The following is a 17,472-nucleotide window of genomic DNA, read 5'->3' on the forward strand; positions in this document are numbered from 1 at the left end:
TACTTAAAGGTGAAACAAACTTTCAGAATAGTAACTATGTCAATAATTTTACAGCAAAGGCTGCTATAAACAAGGGCTGTAAGAGGGAAGCAACACTGGACTATTCAATGGCTTGTCACTAAATAAAGTTAAATGAATCATCAGTTAATTACAAAAGTCAAAACAGGAGCACAACTCTGTGAATAAATAAAACAGTTTTATGGAACCTGAGCAGTGCAAGTCAGCTCATCACAGTGAACAAGTGTGTGAAGTTTCAGACCATTCCTACTAGTTGTTACTGAGATACTAGCTTACATACAAAACCTAAATTTACAAAAATTGAGCCAAAACAAAGCAGAACATGTCAGATCATGTTTCAATCCATTCCCATGAGTGGGTACGGAGATATCAGCTAAACAAAGCTCAAAAAGTGGAAGGGGGGCATATTTTTGTAACATCAAAATGTTAAATATAGTTATGGAACCTTTGTACTACACGATAGATCATAACAAGCAACAAGTATTCATGAAGTTTCAATTCAGTCCAGTATTGAGATATCAGCATACATACAAAAAACTGGACAGAAGAAAGTCGAAAAAGTAGCATAATTTTGTAACAATGCAAATAGTTACAGAACCTGAGCACTGCATGTCAGTTCATCACAGTGAACAAATTTGTGAAGTTTTAATCTATTCCTACCAGTACTGAGATACCAGTATACATACAAAAACCCACCCTTGATGAAATAAAGCACGGATGAGCACCTGGGGTCTTCTTTCGCCATCAAAAGCTGGAATGTTGCCATATGACTTTAATCATGTCAGTGTGACATTAACCCAACAAAAAAATAAAGACAGCTGATATATTACTAAACAAATTACCATCCTTCCCTGCCAGGCTTGCGGCACAACATTGGTTCACCGACATCAACTTTATTTAAGCGTCTTGGAAATTCTAAACATGTAAATTCATTGTGGAGATATTCTGGGTGTATATGCCCCTGAAAATATAAACGTAAAAAATTGGTCTATACTGCATTATGATCAGGTGCCTAATTTGTACTAGGGATTCTGTGATGCTTAAACAACCTTTACCTTTTCTTGCTGGACACAACTGATTCTGCATTTGTGACCAGGTAGATCTTGATCAGCCTGCACGTCTGTGTTAAAAAATATCAAATAATAAGAGAGGTACAGATAAAGTGTATCAAAACACTATATAAGTTATATAATTCTAAGCAAAAAGGGGGCATAATTCAGGAAATATTGGTGCAGGATTTATGCACCTTGTGTAATATGATGTGGGTGAAAATGTGGAACAACTATGTCAAGTCTGAATCAAATGTATTTCGTAATAACTGAGATATAGTGAAAATGCATCAAAATTGTATTTTATGATGTTACACCTGTGTACCAAAAAACATTTAAATCTATCAAGAACAGTCAATCAATATCTCGTATGTCCGCTGCTCGCATTAATAACTGCTTAAAAACGGCTACGCATCGAAATCATATATCTCTATATGAGACCTTGTGCCGTCATTTTCAAGATCATGTAAACTCAAATGCTGTGGCAATACATCGAATTCTACTTCTTAGCAACTGCTTAATGATATTAATTTGACAAAGAGAAAGTGTGACTTTGGAAAGTGTGGGTGTTGTTGTTCAAACTGTTGTTGTTAACAAATCTCAAATGTTCTGTTTTTAAATGAAATGAAACCGCCCATATTGTTATTAAGATATTGAATAAAGTGATTGTATACTTTATTGTTTTAATTTCAACGTATTCTTAAAGAAATATATGAAAATCAAGGTGATCGATTATAAATGTCTATTAGTGTACTGCTTTACTTTAGTAGTGTATGAATTTTTACACATTCATTCACTAATTGAAACACAAGAGTAATTTTATACCCAGGAGTGCAAGACAGGATTTTTTCATTTCCATTGCTGAATATTTAATCTTGGTTCACTCAATAGTAAGAATTGGCCAAGCAGTTGCTGTAAAACTTAAAGATGTAACCACTGACATTGTATACCAAGTGTTAAATTTTACCTACAACATAATTTATCCTTTGTTTGTCAGTAACTGGATTGAAATCTGTGGTCACCTGTTCTACTTTATCACCTTGACATAGAACTGCCCTGAAAGTACGGAAATATTAACTGTAAACTATGTAACATAAAAGCAAGATAAATCTAGCTATGTATCCACAGGACACTGGTGCATCACTTCCTGTCACTGTACATAGTTTGTTGGTTCAAGTGAAATTCTTTTTTAAGATATATGCAACACAACTTTTAAGCACTTAATGTATATTTTTCACTGAGTCAAGGACCATAACTCTAATCTGGTTGAGTGAAATGCCAAACAGAACATCAGGTGTACAACTTAGCATTCTATATGACAATCCTCTAATGTTTTGTGACTCTAGGTCAAGCACATATTGAGATACATGATAAACAAACTGTTATACCCTTAATGCATATTTTTGACTAAGTCAAGGGCCATAACTCTTGTCTTGCTGAGTGAAATCCAGAAAAAACTAAAGTGCATTAATTCACATGCTGAATAATATTCCTACACTGTTTCAAGACTATAGGTGACATTTGCAACACAAACATTTAAACACTTTATGTGTATTTTTCACTAAGTCTAGTAACAATACAACACTTAGCTACTGTCTCCTGCATTAGCTATATACATATTTTCCTCTAGAAAAAATACAACACTAACCTACTGTCTCCTGCATTAGCTATATACATCTTTCCCTCTAGAAAAAAATACAACACTTATCTACTATCTCCTGCATTAGCTATATACCTTTCCTTCCAGCAGCAATACAACATTTACCTACTATTTCCAATATTAGCTATATACAGTTTTCCTTCTATTAAAAAACAACACTAACCTACTGTCTCCAGCATTAGCAATATATTTTTCCTTCCATTAACAATACAAAAGTTACCTACTATTTCCAGCATTATCTATATACATCTTTCCTTCCATTTATAATACAACACTTACCTACTGTCTCCTGCATTAGCTATATACATTTTTCCTTCCATTAACAATACAACACTTACCAACTGTCTCCTGCATTAGCTATATACATCTTTCCTTACATTAACAATACAACACTTACCTACTGTCTCCTGCATTAGCTATATACATCTTTCCTTCCAGTAACAATATAACACTTACCTACTGTCTCCTGCATTAGCTATATACATCTTTCCTTACATTAACAATACAACACTTACCTACTGTTTCCTGCATAAGCTATATACATCTTTCCTCCAAGCATTAGCTATATACATCTTTCCTTCAAGTAACAATACAACACTTACCTACTGTCTCCTGCATTAGCTATATACATCTTTCCTCCAAGCATTAGCTATATACATCTTTCCTTCAAGTAACAATACAACACTTACCTACTGTCTCCTGCATTAGCTATATACATCTTTCCTTCCAGTAACAATACAATACTTAACTACTGTCTCCTACATTAACTATATACATCTTTCCTTACATTAACAATACAACACTTACCTACTGTCTCCTGCATTAGCTATATACATCTTTCCTTCAAGTAACAATACAACACTTACCTACTGTCTCCTGCATTAGCTATATACATCTTTCCTTACATTAACAATACAACACTTACCTACTGTCTCCTGCATTAGCTATATACATCTTTCCTTCAAGTAACAATACAACACTTACCTACTGTCTCCTGCATTAGCTATATACATCTTTCCTTACATTAACAATACAACACTTACCTACTGTCTCCTGCATTAGCTATATACATCTTTCCTTCAAGTAACAATACAACACTTACCTACTGTCTCCTGCTTAGCTATATACATCTTTCCTTACATTAACAATACAACACTTACCTACTGTCTCCTGCATTGCTATATACATCTTTCCTTCAAGTAAATACAAACACACTTACCTACTGTCTCCTGCATTAGCTATATACATCTTTCCTTACATTAACAATACAACACTTACCTACTGTCTCCTGCATTAGCTATATACATCTTTCCTTCCAGTAACAATATAACACTTACCTACTGTCTCCTGCATTAGCTATATACATCTTTCCTTCCAGTAACAATATAACACTTACCTACTGTCTCCTGCATTAGCTATATACATCTTTCCTTACATTAACAATACAACACTTACCTACTGTCTCCTGCATTAGCTATATACATCTTTCCTTCCAGTAACAATATAACACTTACCTACTGTCTCCTGCATTAGCTATATACATCTTTCCTTCCATAACAATATAACACTACCTACTGTCTCCTGCATTAGTTATATACCTCTTTCCTTCAAGCAGAAGCTATATACATTTCTCTTCAAGTAACAATATACACTTACCTACTGTCTCCTGCATTACTATATACCTCTTTCCTTCAAGCATGAGCTATATACATTTTTCCTTCCAGTAACAATACAACACTTAACTACTATCTCCTGCATTAGCTATATACATCTTTCCTTCAAGCATGAGCTATATATATTTTTCCTTCCAGTAACAATACAACACTTACCTACTGTCTCCTGCATTAGCTATATACATCTTTCCTTACATTAACAATACAACACTTACCTACTGTTTCCTGCATAAGCTATATACATCTTTCCTCCAAGCATTAGCTATATACATCTTTCCTTCAAGTAACAATACAACACTTACCTACTGTCTCCTGCATTAGCTATATACATCTTTCCTTCCAGTAACAATACAATACTAAACTACTGTCTCCTACATTAACTATATACATCTTTCCTTACATTAACAATACAACACTTACCTACTGTCTCCTGCATTAGCTATATACATCTTTCCTTACATTAACAATACAACACTTACCTACTGTCTCCTGCATTAGCTATATACATCTTTCCTTCCAGTAACAATACAACACTTACCTACTGTTTCCTGCATTAGCTATATACATCTTTCCTTCCAGTAACAATACAACACTTACCTACTGTCTCCTGCATTAGCTATATACATCTTTCCTTCCAGTAACAATATAACACTTACCTACTGTCTCCTCCATTAGCTATATACATCTTTCCTTCCAGTAACAATATAACACTTACCTACTGTCTCCTGCATTAGTTATATACCTCTTTCCTTCAAGCAGAAGCTATATACATTTTCTCTTCAAGTCACAATATAACACTTACCTACTGTCTCCTGCATTACCTATATACCTCTTTCCTTCAAGCATGAGCTATATACATTTTTCCTTCCAGTAACAATACAACACTTAACTACTGTCTCCTGCATAAGCTATATACCTCTTTCCTTCAAGCATGAGCTATATACATTTTTCCTTCCAGTAACAATACAACACTTAACTACTGTCTCCTGCATTAGCTATATACATCTTTCTTCAAGTAACAATACAACACTTACCTACTGTCTCCTGCATTTGCTATATACATATTTCCTTCAAGTAACAATACAACACTTACCTACTGTCTCCTGCATAAGCTATATACATCTTTCCTTCAAGTAACAATACAACACCTATGTACTGTCTCCTGCATTAGCTATATACATCTTTCTTTCAAGTAACAATACAACACTTACCTACTGTCTCCTGCATTAGCTATATACATCTTTCCTTCCAGTAACAATATAACACTTACCTACTGTCTCCTGCATTAGCTATATACATTTTTCCTTCAAGTAACAATAATACACTTACCTACTGTCTCCTGCATTAGCTATATACATTTTTCCTTCAAGTAACAATAATACACTTACCTACTGTCTCCTGCATTAGCTATATACATCTTTCCTTCAAGTAACAATACAACACTTACCTACTGTCTCCTGCATTAGCTATATACACCTTTCCTTCACGTAACAATACAACACTTACCTACTGTCTCCTGCATTAGCTATATACATCTTTCCTTCAAGTAACAATACAACAAGGGTAGTACAGCCTCCCTTTACATGGAATCTACAACCTTCACTTTCTAAATGCTCATCCTGTAATGACACAATTTATTTCATATTTTTACAGCCTTTCTTTAAAAAAATTAATGAGTGCTTAAGTGTTATGATGTTTAAAGTTCACCTGAAATATTTTACATAAAAAGCAGAAAATGTGTTATTCAAAATCTGAGAAACAGGAGGGACATGATGGTCCTAGATCGCTCACTTCAATTTCACAGCTTGGGTGCATGATGTCTAGATACTGTCTCTTAGTGTCATATCATCACCCTCCTCCCAACAATCATTTTACTCTACCAAAACCTCTCAAGATAAAAAAAAACAAGTGACCCTGTTATAAATATATCACAGATTTCAAACAGACAAACATTCTAAGTTTTATGAAGACCAAGCAGAAAATGCAGCTTCTACAGTGTTAACAATTCCTACTAATTGATCTAGTGAGCTAAGTTTTGAACACAGATATAACCCAGTTTTTAACACTTGCAAGATTTTATTAAGAGTAACATTCTGGCCATTTTTAACCTTTACCCTTCTAAAGATCTAAAATGAACTGGTCCATTATTCAATTTGAGCAGTACCACTTATAATTCAAAGGGGTGTTCACTGAAAATTTACTCAGTGCAGACATTCCAGGTTAAAGGTCAATGACGATTGGGCCAATATTGTGACCTCTCGAGTGTTAACAGTGAAACTGATGATGATGCATGATGCACTTCAGACAATGGGTGATCACAAAGGCTGACCTTGAGCACTTTGTGTTCATGTGAGCTAACAATGACAAATGTCCAATAAAAAAAAGCAACTTTCCAAGAATGAGGCTCCCTTTCATCAAAGATCTACAACAGTGTCTGCATGATAAACATGCAAACAAAAACACAGAGCATTTAAAACATATACACGATGAAAACTATATAAACATATAACAGTGTTAAACCATCTAGGGGTCACAAGCTGAAAGAAGATGATACATATTTCTTTAAAGAAGCTCCCTACAGAAACAAGGGCTCTACCTACCAGTACTTATATTTCTTTATTAGATATCAAAACTCAAAAATGCAAAAAATGTTACTACAATGTAGCACAGAAATTTCTAGAATGCAGCAAAAAGTAAATGAAAACCATTAATTTAGACCTAAAACAATATGACTTTACTAAAATTCCAACCAAGTCACACCCATGCATTCGTAATAATTTGTCCTCTCAACTCTGATTCACACATAGGGAAGTCATCAGTTACTTGCACAAAACATGGAATTTAGGCATAGCTTGAATAATCTTTCCACATATTTAATGAACTCTTACTGAAATATTTCTGTTAAGACCCACATCAAACAAATTAAAGGGGAAGGGTGGTCTAGTGGCAGAGGTGTATCCGCTCAACCTGGCTGTGACGGAGTCAAGCCCCACTGGGATCAATACCACAACTTCTCATATGACACCAGTAATGATTATTCCAGGAAGAGGACTAGAAAGTGGTTCAAATCAGCTTGAAGCTTTCATCACAATCAAGCTAGAATAAATAACAAGAGGGCCATGATGGCCCAATATCGCTCACCTGTTATCATTGCACTTGAGGACAAGAAGGTCCTCAGTAAAAATATTTAAGTCCAAAGGACAGGAACAACAAAGGTAAGAAATTTAACCAAAAAGAAAAAAACAGTTCTTACAAGGTACAGATATGTCAAAATGCACCTAAAAATTGGAGGTACCATCCATGTTGTACCACAGAAAAGTGGTCTCAGTTTTTCCCTACGGCAATAATAAAAAAGTTCCTAAAAATAAGCTATTTATAGTAACGTAAAAGGGAAGTAATTAAAAAAAAAATATTGTAAGTGAACAATAGAAGGCTCTGCCAAATAAATCTGTTGACATAAATGAAATTTCAGATCAGTATCTTCATTAGTTACGGAGATATACCCATTTTAATTTGAAATAAAGGGAGGTAATTTGACATAAAATCAGTCCATAGTTATCTACCCTGATTGTCTCAGTCCAGCTAATGACAATTATGAAATTTCAAATAAGTCCTATAAGTACTTACTGATATAAATCCATTTTGATTACAATCAGGGGAGGTAATCAGATATAAATAACTCTGGAACCTACAATTGGATCTGATATGTCATGGAATCTAAGATTTATTGTCGTTGAAGATATTTTGGAAGTTTGTATCAAATAAAACCATAAGTGAAGTCTCTAAATGGCTGTAAAAGCCAAAATAGCCAATTTGGGACCCTTAAGGGGCCATAACTCTGGAACCCATGATGGAATTTGGCCAGTTCAAGAAAGGAGCCAAGACCTTGTGGTGAGACAAGTTGTGTGCAAGTTTGGTTAAAATCAAATCATAAATAAACTGCAATTGTGCAAACAAGGTCAAAATAGCTAATTTTGGCCCTTTCAGGGGCCATAACTCTGGAACCCATTACGGGATCTAGCCGGTTCAAGAAAGGAACTGAGATCTTATGGTGACACAAGTTTTGTGCAAGTTTGATTAAATTCAAATCATAAATGAAGCTGCTATTGTGCAGACAAGGTCAAAATAACTAATTTTGGCCCTTTCAGGGGCCATAACTCTAAAACCCATTAAGGAATCTGGCCAGTTCAAGAAAGGATCCAAGATCTTATGGTGATACAAGTTGTGTGCCAGTTTGGTAAAAATCAAATCATAAATAAAGCTGCTATTGTGCAGACAAGGTCAAAATAGCTGATTTTGGCCCTTTCAGGGGCCATAACTCTGAAACCCATAATGGGATCTGGCCAGTTCAAGAAAGGAACCGAGATCTTATGGTGATACAAGTTGTGTGCAAGTATGGTTAAAATAAATTCACAAATGAAACCACTATCGTGCAGACAAGAAATTGTTGACAGACGGATGGACGCACGGACGCACGGACAGACGCACAGACGACGGACGAAGGGTGATCACAAAAGCTCACCTTGTCACTATGTGACAGGTGAGGTAAAAATAAACTAAACACTTTCACAAACCATTTCTTGAAAGGCCTCTTCCAGTGCCCCAACAATGAGATCATCAATGCTTATATTACTGAATACATCAAATGGACATGGTGGTGTACCACTGGATTTCTCTAGTATCAGATCTAGACATTGCAGTAACTTTTCCTGTATATGAAAACAAAACTTTGCTATGTTGGTGTACGTTAAGTAAATATTCAATCAACATGAGAGCTGATATTAGTTACAGATTAAATACAGTTTACATAATTAATAACTTTTATGAAAACAATTGAATACGTAGGTTCTTTTATTTCAGTCTTATTTATGTTGAAATATTCATTTTGCTCAGAACGGGCAACAGACTCTCATAAATGTAAGTGACCTCAGACATCTTGTATCATTACAAAGATGCACAATGCATAAAGTTCCATGTCATTTTATAATTTGCAGCATAACATTATGAAATTGTCGTCAACATTATTATTAACAGAGAAATATACTACAAAGAACAAAACTTGCCTAGAGTTTTCATCCAGTTTTACTCAAAACATCAGATTTTAACCTTTAGCCTGCTGCCAGCAAATGTTTCTGCCTATGCGACCAGTGCAGACCAAGATCAGCCTGCACATCTGTGCAGTCTGATCATGGTCTGCACTATTCACTATTCAGTCAGTAAATTTTCAGTGAACACCCTCTTAAATAATAAATGGTACTGTCCAAATTGGAAGATGGACCAGTCCATTTTAGAAATTTAGCAGGGTAAAGGTTAATACACAGTCACTAACAGTATGTCTGATACAGATTACATCTCACTGATCATTCCCAGTACTTCACAAAAAAAGCATTAAATAAATACTGGTTGTACTATTAGCATATTCTAAATGCAGCTTACGAAAGATAATTTTATTAAATCAGTATTATTCAAGCAGCAACTGCTAGTCTGTAATATAAGGGGAAAGCAACATGAAATTTAGTAGCTAAATGGTTCAACATATTCAATTCATCCTATGTCGGACTACTGGTAAACTAAGATACAGAAATCAATTTCAATGAAACTGGAATATTTACAACGCAACTTTTTCCAGTATCCCATGAAAATGTATAATACTTAAGAATATATTCTAACAAGTCCCATGTTCTCCAAACTCTTGTCCAGTTTGCAAGAATACTAAATGCTTGACATACCTGAACATGTTGATGTAAAAGTCTAGAGACTATAAGAGAAGTCTGGTATCCTGCATGACCATCAAATATACCACAGTACATGGCCACAGGGCTCTGTATCTGCAATAAAACATGCACATTTCATGCATTGGCAGCCATCAAATAAACAACAAATATACCACAGTACATTGCCACAGTAGAATAGTCCAGTAGAATAACAGAGAAATAGTCAAGTACATTGCCACATATAACATGAACATTTCATACACTGGCAGTCATCAAATAAACATCAAATAAACCACAGTACATTGCCACAGGACTCTGTATCTGCAATAAAACATGAACATTTCATGCATTGGCAGCCATCAAATACACAGCAGTACATAGCCACAGGGCTGTGTATCTGTAATAAAACAAAACATGAACATTTCATGCCCTGGCAACCATCACATTTACCACAGAACATGGCAATGGAGCATTGGCAGCCATTAAATATACCACAGTACATTACAACAGGACTCTGTATCTGCAATAAAACATGAACATTTCATGCATTGGCAGCCATCAAATATACCATAGTACATGGCCAGAGAGCATTGGCAGCCATCAAATATACCACAGTACATTGCAACAGGACTCTGTATCTGCAATAAAACATGAACATTTCATGTGCAGCCATCAAATATACCGCAGTACATGTATATGGCCAGAGAGCATTGGCAGCCATCAAATATACCACAGTACATGACCTTCTCCCACATTTCTTGCTTAAGAGCATAAGTCCCTGTCACTCTTATAAACTGGGTCCTCATTCATTAACATTCCAAACAACTCATACATTTATAACTCTTAAGATTTTGCTCTGTGTTTTTTTTTTTCTAAACCAGATACCAAACCTGAATTTAATTATGTCAGAAAGATATTCTGTGTGGCCTCCTTATCAAAATGAAGATCTTTCTAATTTTGGGAGAATTGTATTTAAACCCTAAAAACAAATGAAAAATCAATATATCTTACCCTTCCATGAGATGCTATTTCAATCATAGACCTCTCAAATATACCATTATTGTCCTTCTGTTTAGACCCATTATTTTTTCCAGTTGGGCTTGCTGGTTGTGAGTTTCCATTTTTCGTTTTTGACTTCAGTTGAAGAAGACATGCATACGCATTATCCTCATTATTGTCACTTTTCCCACCATTTATACACCTGAAGGTATATAATTATGTTTACATTTTTTTTAAATTATTTTTAGCTTGAAGGCGACTGGTTAAAGAACAGGGTCTGGTGGTAAGAACCAGGACTTACAAAACCTGAAGTAGCAAGTTCAATCCCTGACTTAAGGACTTTTCCTAGAATTTTTTCTACAGTCATTTTTTAAAACAGAATTTACGCATGTCTGCTTCAATATTTACCCTGTTAATTTCAGCAGTCATAAGGTTATGTCACCATGCTTGTCATGATAAATGAATGACTAATTAAAAATTGGTTTATCAAATTAGAGAACCAAGAACAAAAACAATCTATGAATTAAATTTTGTGACAAATTAAATTTACTGATAAATTTTCTTAAATTTTTACTTCCGTATGTATGATAATACATAAATGATAAAATAATCTAAAAAATTCCAAAATTTACATGAAATACTTTAAATTTTCATTACTGAGAAAATTCCATGTGTGATATATACAAAAAAAAAGTAACAAAAATTGCACATTTTTTTATCATAACCTTTTTTAATTTTTTTGCCATATAAGTGGCTTACATCATACACAACAGAACAAAAAATAAAAATCATTGGTATCCATGCTTTTTGCTAAGTTATTTAGATAAAATACTGGGATTACTGATTTTTACAAAAAAATAACAAATTTCTAAATAAAATATTTCAACATTTTTTTTTTCTTTTGCTTTCTTCTGATGGAGTATTGTTAAATATAATTTTTTATACATATTACATATTAACAATAGATATAAACTGTAACTATGATATACATACATCTTGCGAAAAGTAAACAGTAACAACCATTTACTGCATTTTCCATCTTATTCACATGACATTTAGCTATGTTCTTGAGACTGCTTTACACCTTGCAAACCTTAACACTTACCCTGCTAAATTTCTACAATGAACTTGTCCATCTTTCAATTTGGACAGTACCATTAACTATTAAAAGGGGTGCTGTCCAAAAAGATACTGACTGAATGGCGAACAGTGTAGACCATGATCAAACTGCATGGATGTGCAGGCTGATCTTGGTCTGCACTGGTCGCAAAGGCAGAATCACTTACCACCAGCAAGCTAAAAGGTTGAAAGTTCACCAAAATTATGTAATGGCTTTATTTAACTTCCTTTGCATCAAACATTTGAGGAAAGTAAATATTCGACAATTAATATTCAACAATAAAAATAGATAAGATTAAAAACCTCAAGTATTTGCGTAAAGTAAAATTTTATGTCAAATTAAACTTCAGTTTCAACTGTTGAACAGGAATGGACTGAATTGTTTAAAAGTTTTGATAGAAACAGTGTGCTAAAGCTTTCATCTCAGACCACATACATGTACATTGGTTTTAAACTTTTTTTTCTCTCTTTGCACAAATATAGATCTACATGCAAAATTAATAAATAGACGGAAAGTTCTTTTATTTACTCCAGTAATGAAGAGCCTAATCGTAACAAGCATATCAATATTAAATGCAGTATTACAAAATCAATACCCTCTATCTAATCAGTGCAATACATTATACTTTTATCATGAAACAATACTTTATAATATTTGTTATAACATAAATGTTGATTAAGGAAGTTTAAAATACTGCTTAACAATAGACTTTTACTGGGAATACTAAACTTGTAACACAAAAGCAAATCATTAAAACAAAAATGATGTTAACATTGTATAATAGATGCCCTCTGAAAATGTTTGACAGAATAAAATTAGAGAGAGAGAGAGAGAGAGAGAGAGAGACAGAGAGAGAGAGAGATATATACAGCTGGAAAAGGGACCAAAACCCCCCCCAAAAAATCTAACATATGAAAGTCCTGACAGTATGTCCACTTCATGTTGATAATATACTGTGAAATGAGAAATTTTGCAGCTGCATTAATCCATAAAACTGAATCCCAATGAATGAGTGAAATGGCAATTCATTTTGTCTTTAAAGTTGATGTCCATAAATACCCAAGAAACTGCTGTTTTGGCTAAAATAGTGTAATTTCATGCCCAAAATATCAAATGATTTCACAGTATACCAAGAGGTGGAAACTACAGGGGGAGTTGAGGTGAGGTGGTAAAATAAGACATATAACAATACAACATAAGTACTGAATGAGCTTTTTAACAGACTTATCTTTTACACTGAATACCTGAATCTACTTCTTCACCACAGGAATCCGGATTATATCACGAGAATCTATAGTGTACTCAGGTATTCTAAACCAGCTTGCAGATTATTAAAATGGGCCAAATGCTTCAACATGCGCAATTAAATTTTATATGTTCATGAATAGATCATCAAGTTGCAAATAAAACAAGGCAGTCTGAAAGACAGCTAAATCCCCCGCCACTGCTATGGATAGTGAAAGGGTAAACCTTTGATTTTAGCTGTGACCTTGACCTTGAACTGACATGGCTGACTCATGAATTCTGCACAACGTCTTGATGAGGTGATCATTTGGCCAAAGTTTCATGAAAATCCTTCAAGGGGTTTAGGAGATACAGAACTGAAACCTTTGCCCTTCAGCTGTGACCTTGACCTTGAGTTGACATGGCTGACTCATGAGTTCTTGATGAGGTGATCATTTGACCCAAGTCTGATGAAAATCTTTCAAGGGGTTAAGGAGATACAGAGTGGACACCAAATGGAAGGCTCAAACCTTCGACCCTTAGTTGTGACCTTGACCTTGAGCTGGCATGGTTGACTCATAATTTCTGCACATCGTTCTGATGAGGTAATCATTTGACCCAAGTTTTATAAAATTCCTTCAAGGGGTTTAGGAGATATAGAGCAGACACGAAATGGAAGGCTCAAACCTTTGACCTTCAGTTGTGACCTTGACCTCGAGCCAACATGGCTGACTCATAAGTTCTGCACATCGCCTTGATGAGGTGATCGTTTGACCCAAGTTTGATGAAAATCCTTCAAGGGGTTTAGGAGATATAGAGCGGACACGAAATGGAAGGCTCAAACCTTTGACCCTAAGTTGTGACCTTGACCTTGAGCCGGCATGACTGACTCATGGGTTCTGCACATCGTCTTGATGAGGTGATCATTTGACCCAAGTTTTATCAAATTCCTTCAAGGGGTTTAAGAGATATAGAGCGGACACAAAATGGCAGGCTCAAACCTTTGACCTTGAGTTGTGACCTTGACCTTGAACCGACAAGGCTGACTCATGGGTTCTGCACATCGTCTTGATGAGGTGATCATTTGACCCAAGTTTCATGAAAATCCTTCAAGGGGTTTAGGAGATATGGACCGGACACGATTTTGTTACGGACGGAAGGAAGAACAGACATAAGGACGGACAGACAGACAGACGGACGGACGGACGGAAGGACGGACGCAGACCATTCCTATAATCCCTCCGCCACAGTGGGGCATTAATAAAGATCTTATGTGAATTATGGAATATTGCTTACTTTGCCTCATATTTAAATTTTTCTGTCCTACTGAGAGTCATTTCTGGGTATGTATTCTAAATCATCATTGCTGCTATTCATTTCTACCTGTAGATGTCTTCTTATTGAATTTAGTTTAGTGAACTGGGCTTGCGAAATGCTATGTCAACTGTATGATCATTCTAATCACACAAAAAAAGATTAGAATTAAAAAAAAATAAGGCCATAATGAACCCTTAAACATGTTATTGTTATCATTTTATCATTGAAATAAAACATTAATCTATGTAACACAATGTCATATAGTAGCATATAAACGGTCATGACTAAATACAAACATGAATTCAAGACATTTTCAAATGGATGGGGTAATACTGGCAACTATTTAAAGGTGATGATGGTGAATTTGGTTACAAGTTATGAATAAAGTTATCTGTAACAGAATAAAACAGAAAAAAGTACCCTGAATCTGAATACCCTACATTTAATAATTCATGTTAAACAACATTTGTATTACATTACAAATGTTTCAACCTTTATATACTTAAAGTGCAGTAGGTATATATATATAATGATCTTAATATTCATGTAAATGATTTATTATTTAATTGAGTACATCACCGGAAAATAAAGGATTTGTGTCTGTTGAAGACAGGAGCTCTACCTTTTCTTGGCAAAATTAGCATCTCAAGTTAAAATACAACTTTCGTTATTTTGTGTTTGGAAGTGTCTAGGGGTACGGATCCGTACCTCTAGAATCTGATTCTAGAGGTACGGATCCGTACCTCTAGACAAGCCTGTTAGGGGTTTTCTAGGGGTACGGACCTCCGTTTTTCTAGAGATTAAGGGTCATTTACATTTCAAATTTTGTTGAAAAAAAATAACAAATAACATTTCATCAGAATTCACCTTAAACTTGGATCTAAATGGTTTACAGATAACAACATTCATCCGATTTGTTACATTTTCTTTCGGAACGTAAATAACCGAGGAACACCAAATAAATCAAGAAGTTTCGAACTGGCAGAAAAAAAAGATATAAAGATTAAACAAAATAATTTTAAGTATGTTGGGGGAAAACTATTTTTAATTGATAATTAGCCCTTAGTGTATTTACGTTTTTCACACATTTGGTAGCCGTTACGAGATACATGGGACGTTTTCACAAACAGTTTCTTTTACTTAATGTCGCTTAATTGATTATTAAAGTTCCGTGCCGATTATCATTATACAACAATGTACATTGTTAAATAACAAAATAGACTGGTGCATATTATTATGCCTAATTTATTTATTTATTTATTTGCTGAATTTCAAATAGAATTCATTTAAGGGATAGATTCATTCATTAATCTAGCTTTTATCAACAGTTTATTTGACAACAAACTAATTCCTATCGGCACAGAACAGTGTATTCATTTGAAGTTCCTCAGTTATTTAGGTTTTGAAAGAGAAGGTAAACAATCAGATGAACGCTGGTATCTGTAAACCAATTAGATCCAAGTTTTAAGTGAAGACTGGTTAAGACTTTGTTGTTATTTCATTTTCAACAAAATTTAAGATATAAATAACCCTAAATCTCTAGAAAAAGGAGGTCCGTACCCCTAGAAAACCCCTAACAGGCTTGTCTAGAGGTACGGATCCATACCCCTAGACACTTCCATTGTGTTTATTATAAAACAGATAAATGTTATAATATATGGCAAAGAGCTATAAAAATAAATAGATTCGCAACTTGAAAGGCATATAGAGCAAATCTCGCCATGGGAACCGAATGAGATCTTGTTTTACTGGTGTACGAAACAGACGGTCATTATCTGTGTATGAAAAAGAAAGCAGAAGGATAAAAATATGTGTCATGATTCTGAAAAACTTTCTATCAGATCTTCTATCTTCTATATATATATCACTTTTAATACTTTACATACTCAGCATATCCACACTGCAAGATCATTCCGTCTATATTTCTCGGCTTGATAACTGGCCTACATGCAAAATCCTGTGCACATTTCACCTCATCTTTGTCCAATCCTAGGAAATACGGTCGAGCGTATGTATATTTTTCAGGTTTCTGTACCTTTTCCACTTGAATTCCATCATTTTTCTGCGAATATTTCGACATGACATTTGCTGCCGCATCTTTAAATTTTCCTAACATATTGTTATGTAACTCTCCGTAAACATGTCTTCACTGCTGTTTTACGTTTTCTGTCAAAATATTAAAACTGAAAGTAGGAGGTGTTTGGTATCGTACCCGGAAGTGAATGTAAACAAATCAAACAGGACATAGAGTGGCGCGTAAAGATAACAATTTTAGCGTAAAGAGGTAAAATATACCGTAAAGAGATATGAACCACTCGTTACACATCTACCGGAGATGCGAACTGTGGAATAGCGATTTTGTAGGCTTACACACTTTGTCACGTTTTTCAGTGAATTACCGCCATATAAGAGGGAAATATATTTGGTATTTTCACAGTGAAAAATAACAAACAGGCACATGCGCTCAGTAGTCTAATCCAGACCACCAAGGAAGAAGATTTTTCTATGGAACAACATCAGCAAAGAGGATATCAAGAAAGCGTGCACTGATCTCTACCAATCCTTTCTAGCTACAACTTCGCAGGGTGATGCAACATGTGGTTAGCTTTCAAGACAGGGTTTCATAACACCATTGATATGCATGTCCCTACTAAGCTTAGCTCACTCATCCATGGGTCTCCACTATGACACGTCGCCT

General features: G+C 34.7%; 1 protein-coding gene across 1 annotated transcript in view; it reads right to left on the bottom strand.

Annotated features, from left to right (window-relative positions):
• LOC123530250 (protein phosphatase 1H-like) overlaps positions 1-16,997 on the bottom strand; it is a 34,439-nt gene extending 17,442 nt beyond the window's left edge. Inside the window, exons 1-7 of the mRNA XM_053522095.1 lie at positions 16,661-16,997; positions 11,126-11,315; positions 10,130-10,228; positions 8,975-9,109; positions 5,907-6,019; positions 2,039-2,123; positions 861-979 (exon numbers count right to left, since the gene is read on the bottom strand). Of these exons, the coding sequence (XP_053378070.1) occupies positions 861-979; positions 2,039-2,123; positions 5,907-6,019; positions 8,975-9,109; positions 10,130-10,228; positions 11,126-11,315; positions 16,661-16,890 (971 nt within the window). The 5' untranslated portion in view covers positions 16,891-16,997. The remainder of the gene's footprint in view (positions 1-860; positions 980-2,038; positions 2,124-5,906; positions 6,020-8,974; positions 9,110-10,129; positions 10,229-11,125; positions 11,316-16,660) is intronic.
• Positions 16,998-17,472: the final 475 nt, after the last annotated feature.

This window comes from Mercenaria mercenaria, chromosome 13 (assembly GCF_021730395.1).
Source record: "Mercenaria mercenaria strain notata chromosome 13, MADL_Memer_1, whole genome shotgun sequence".
Taxonomy (NCBI): Eukaryota; Metazoa; Mollusca; class Bivalvia; order Venerida; family Veneridae; genus Mercenaria; species Mercenaria mercenaria.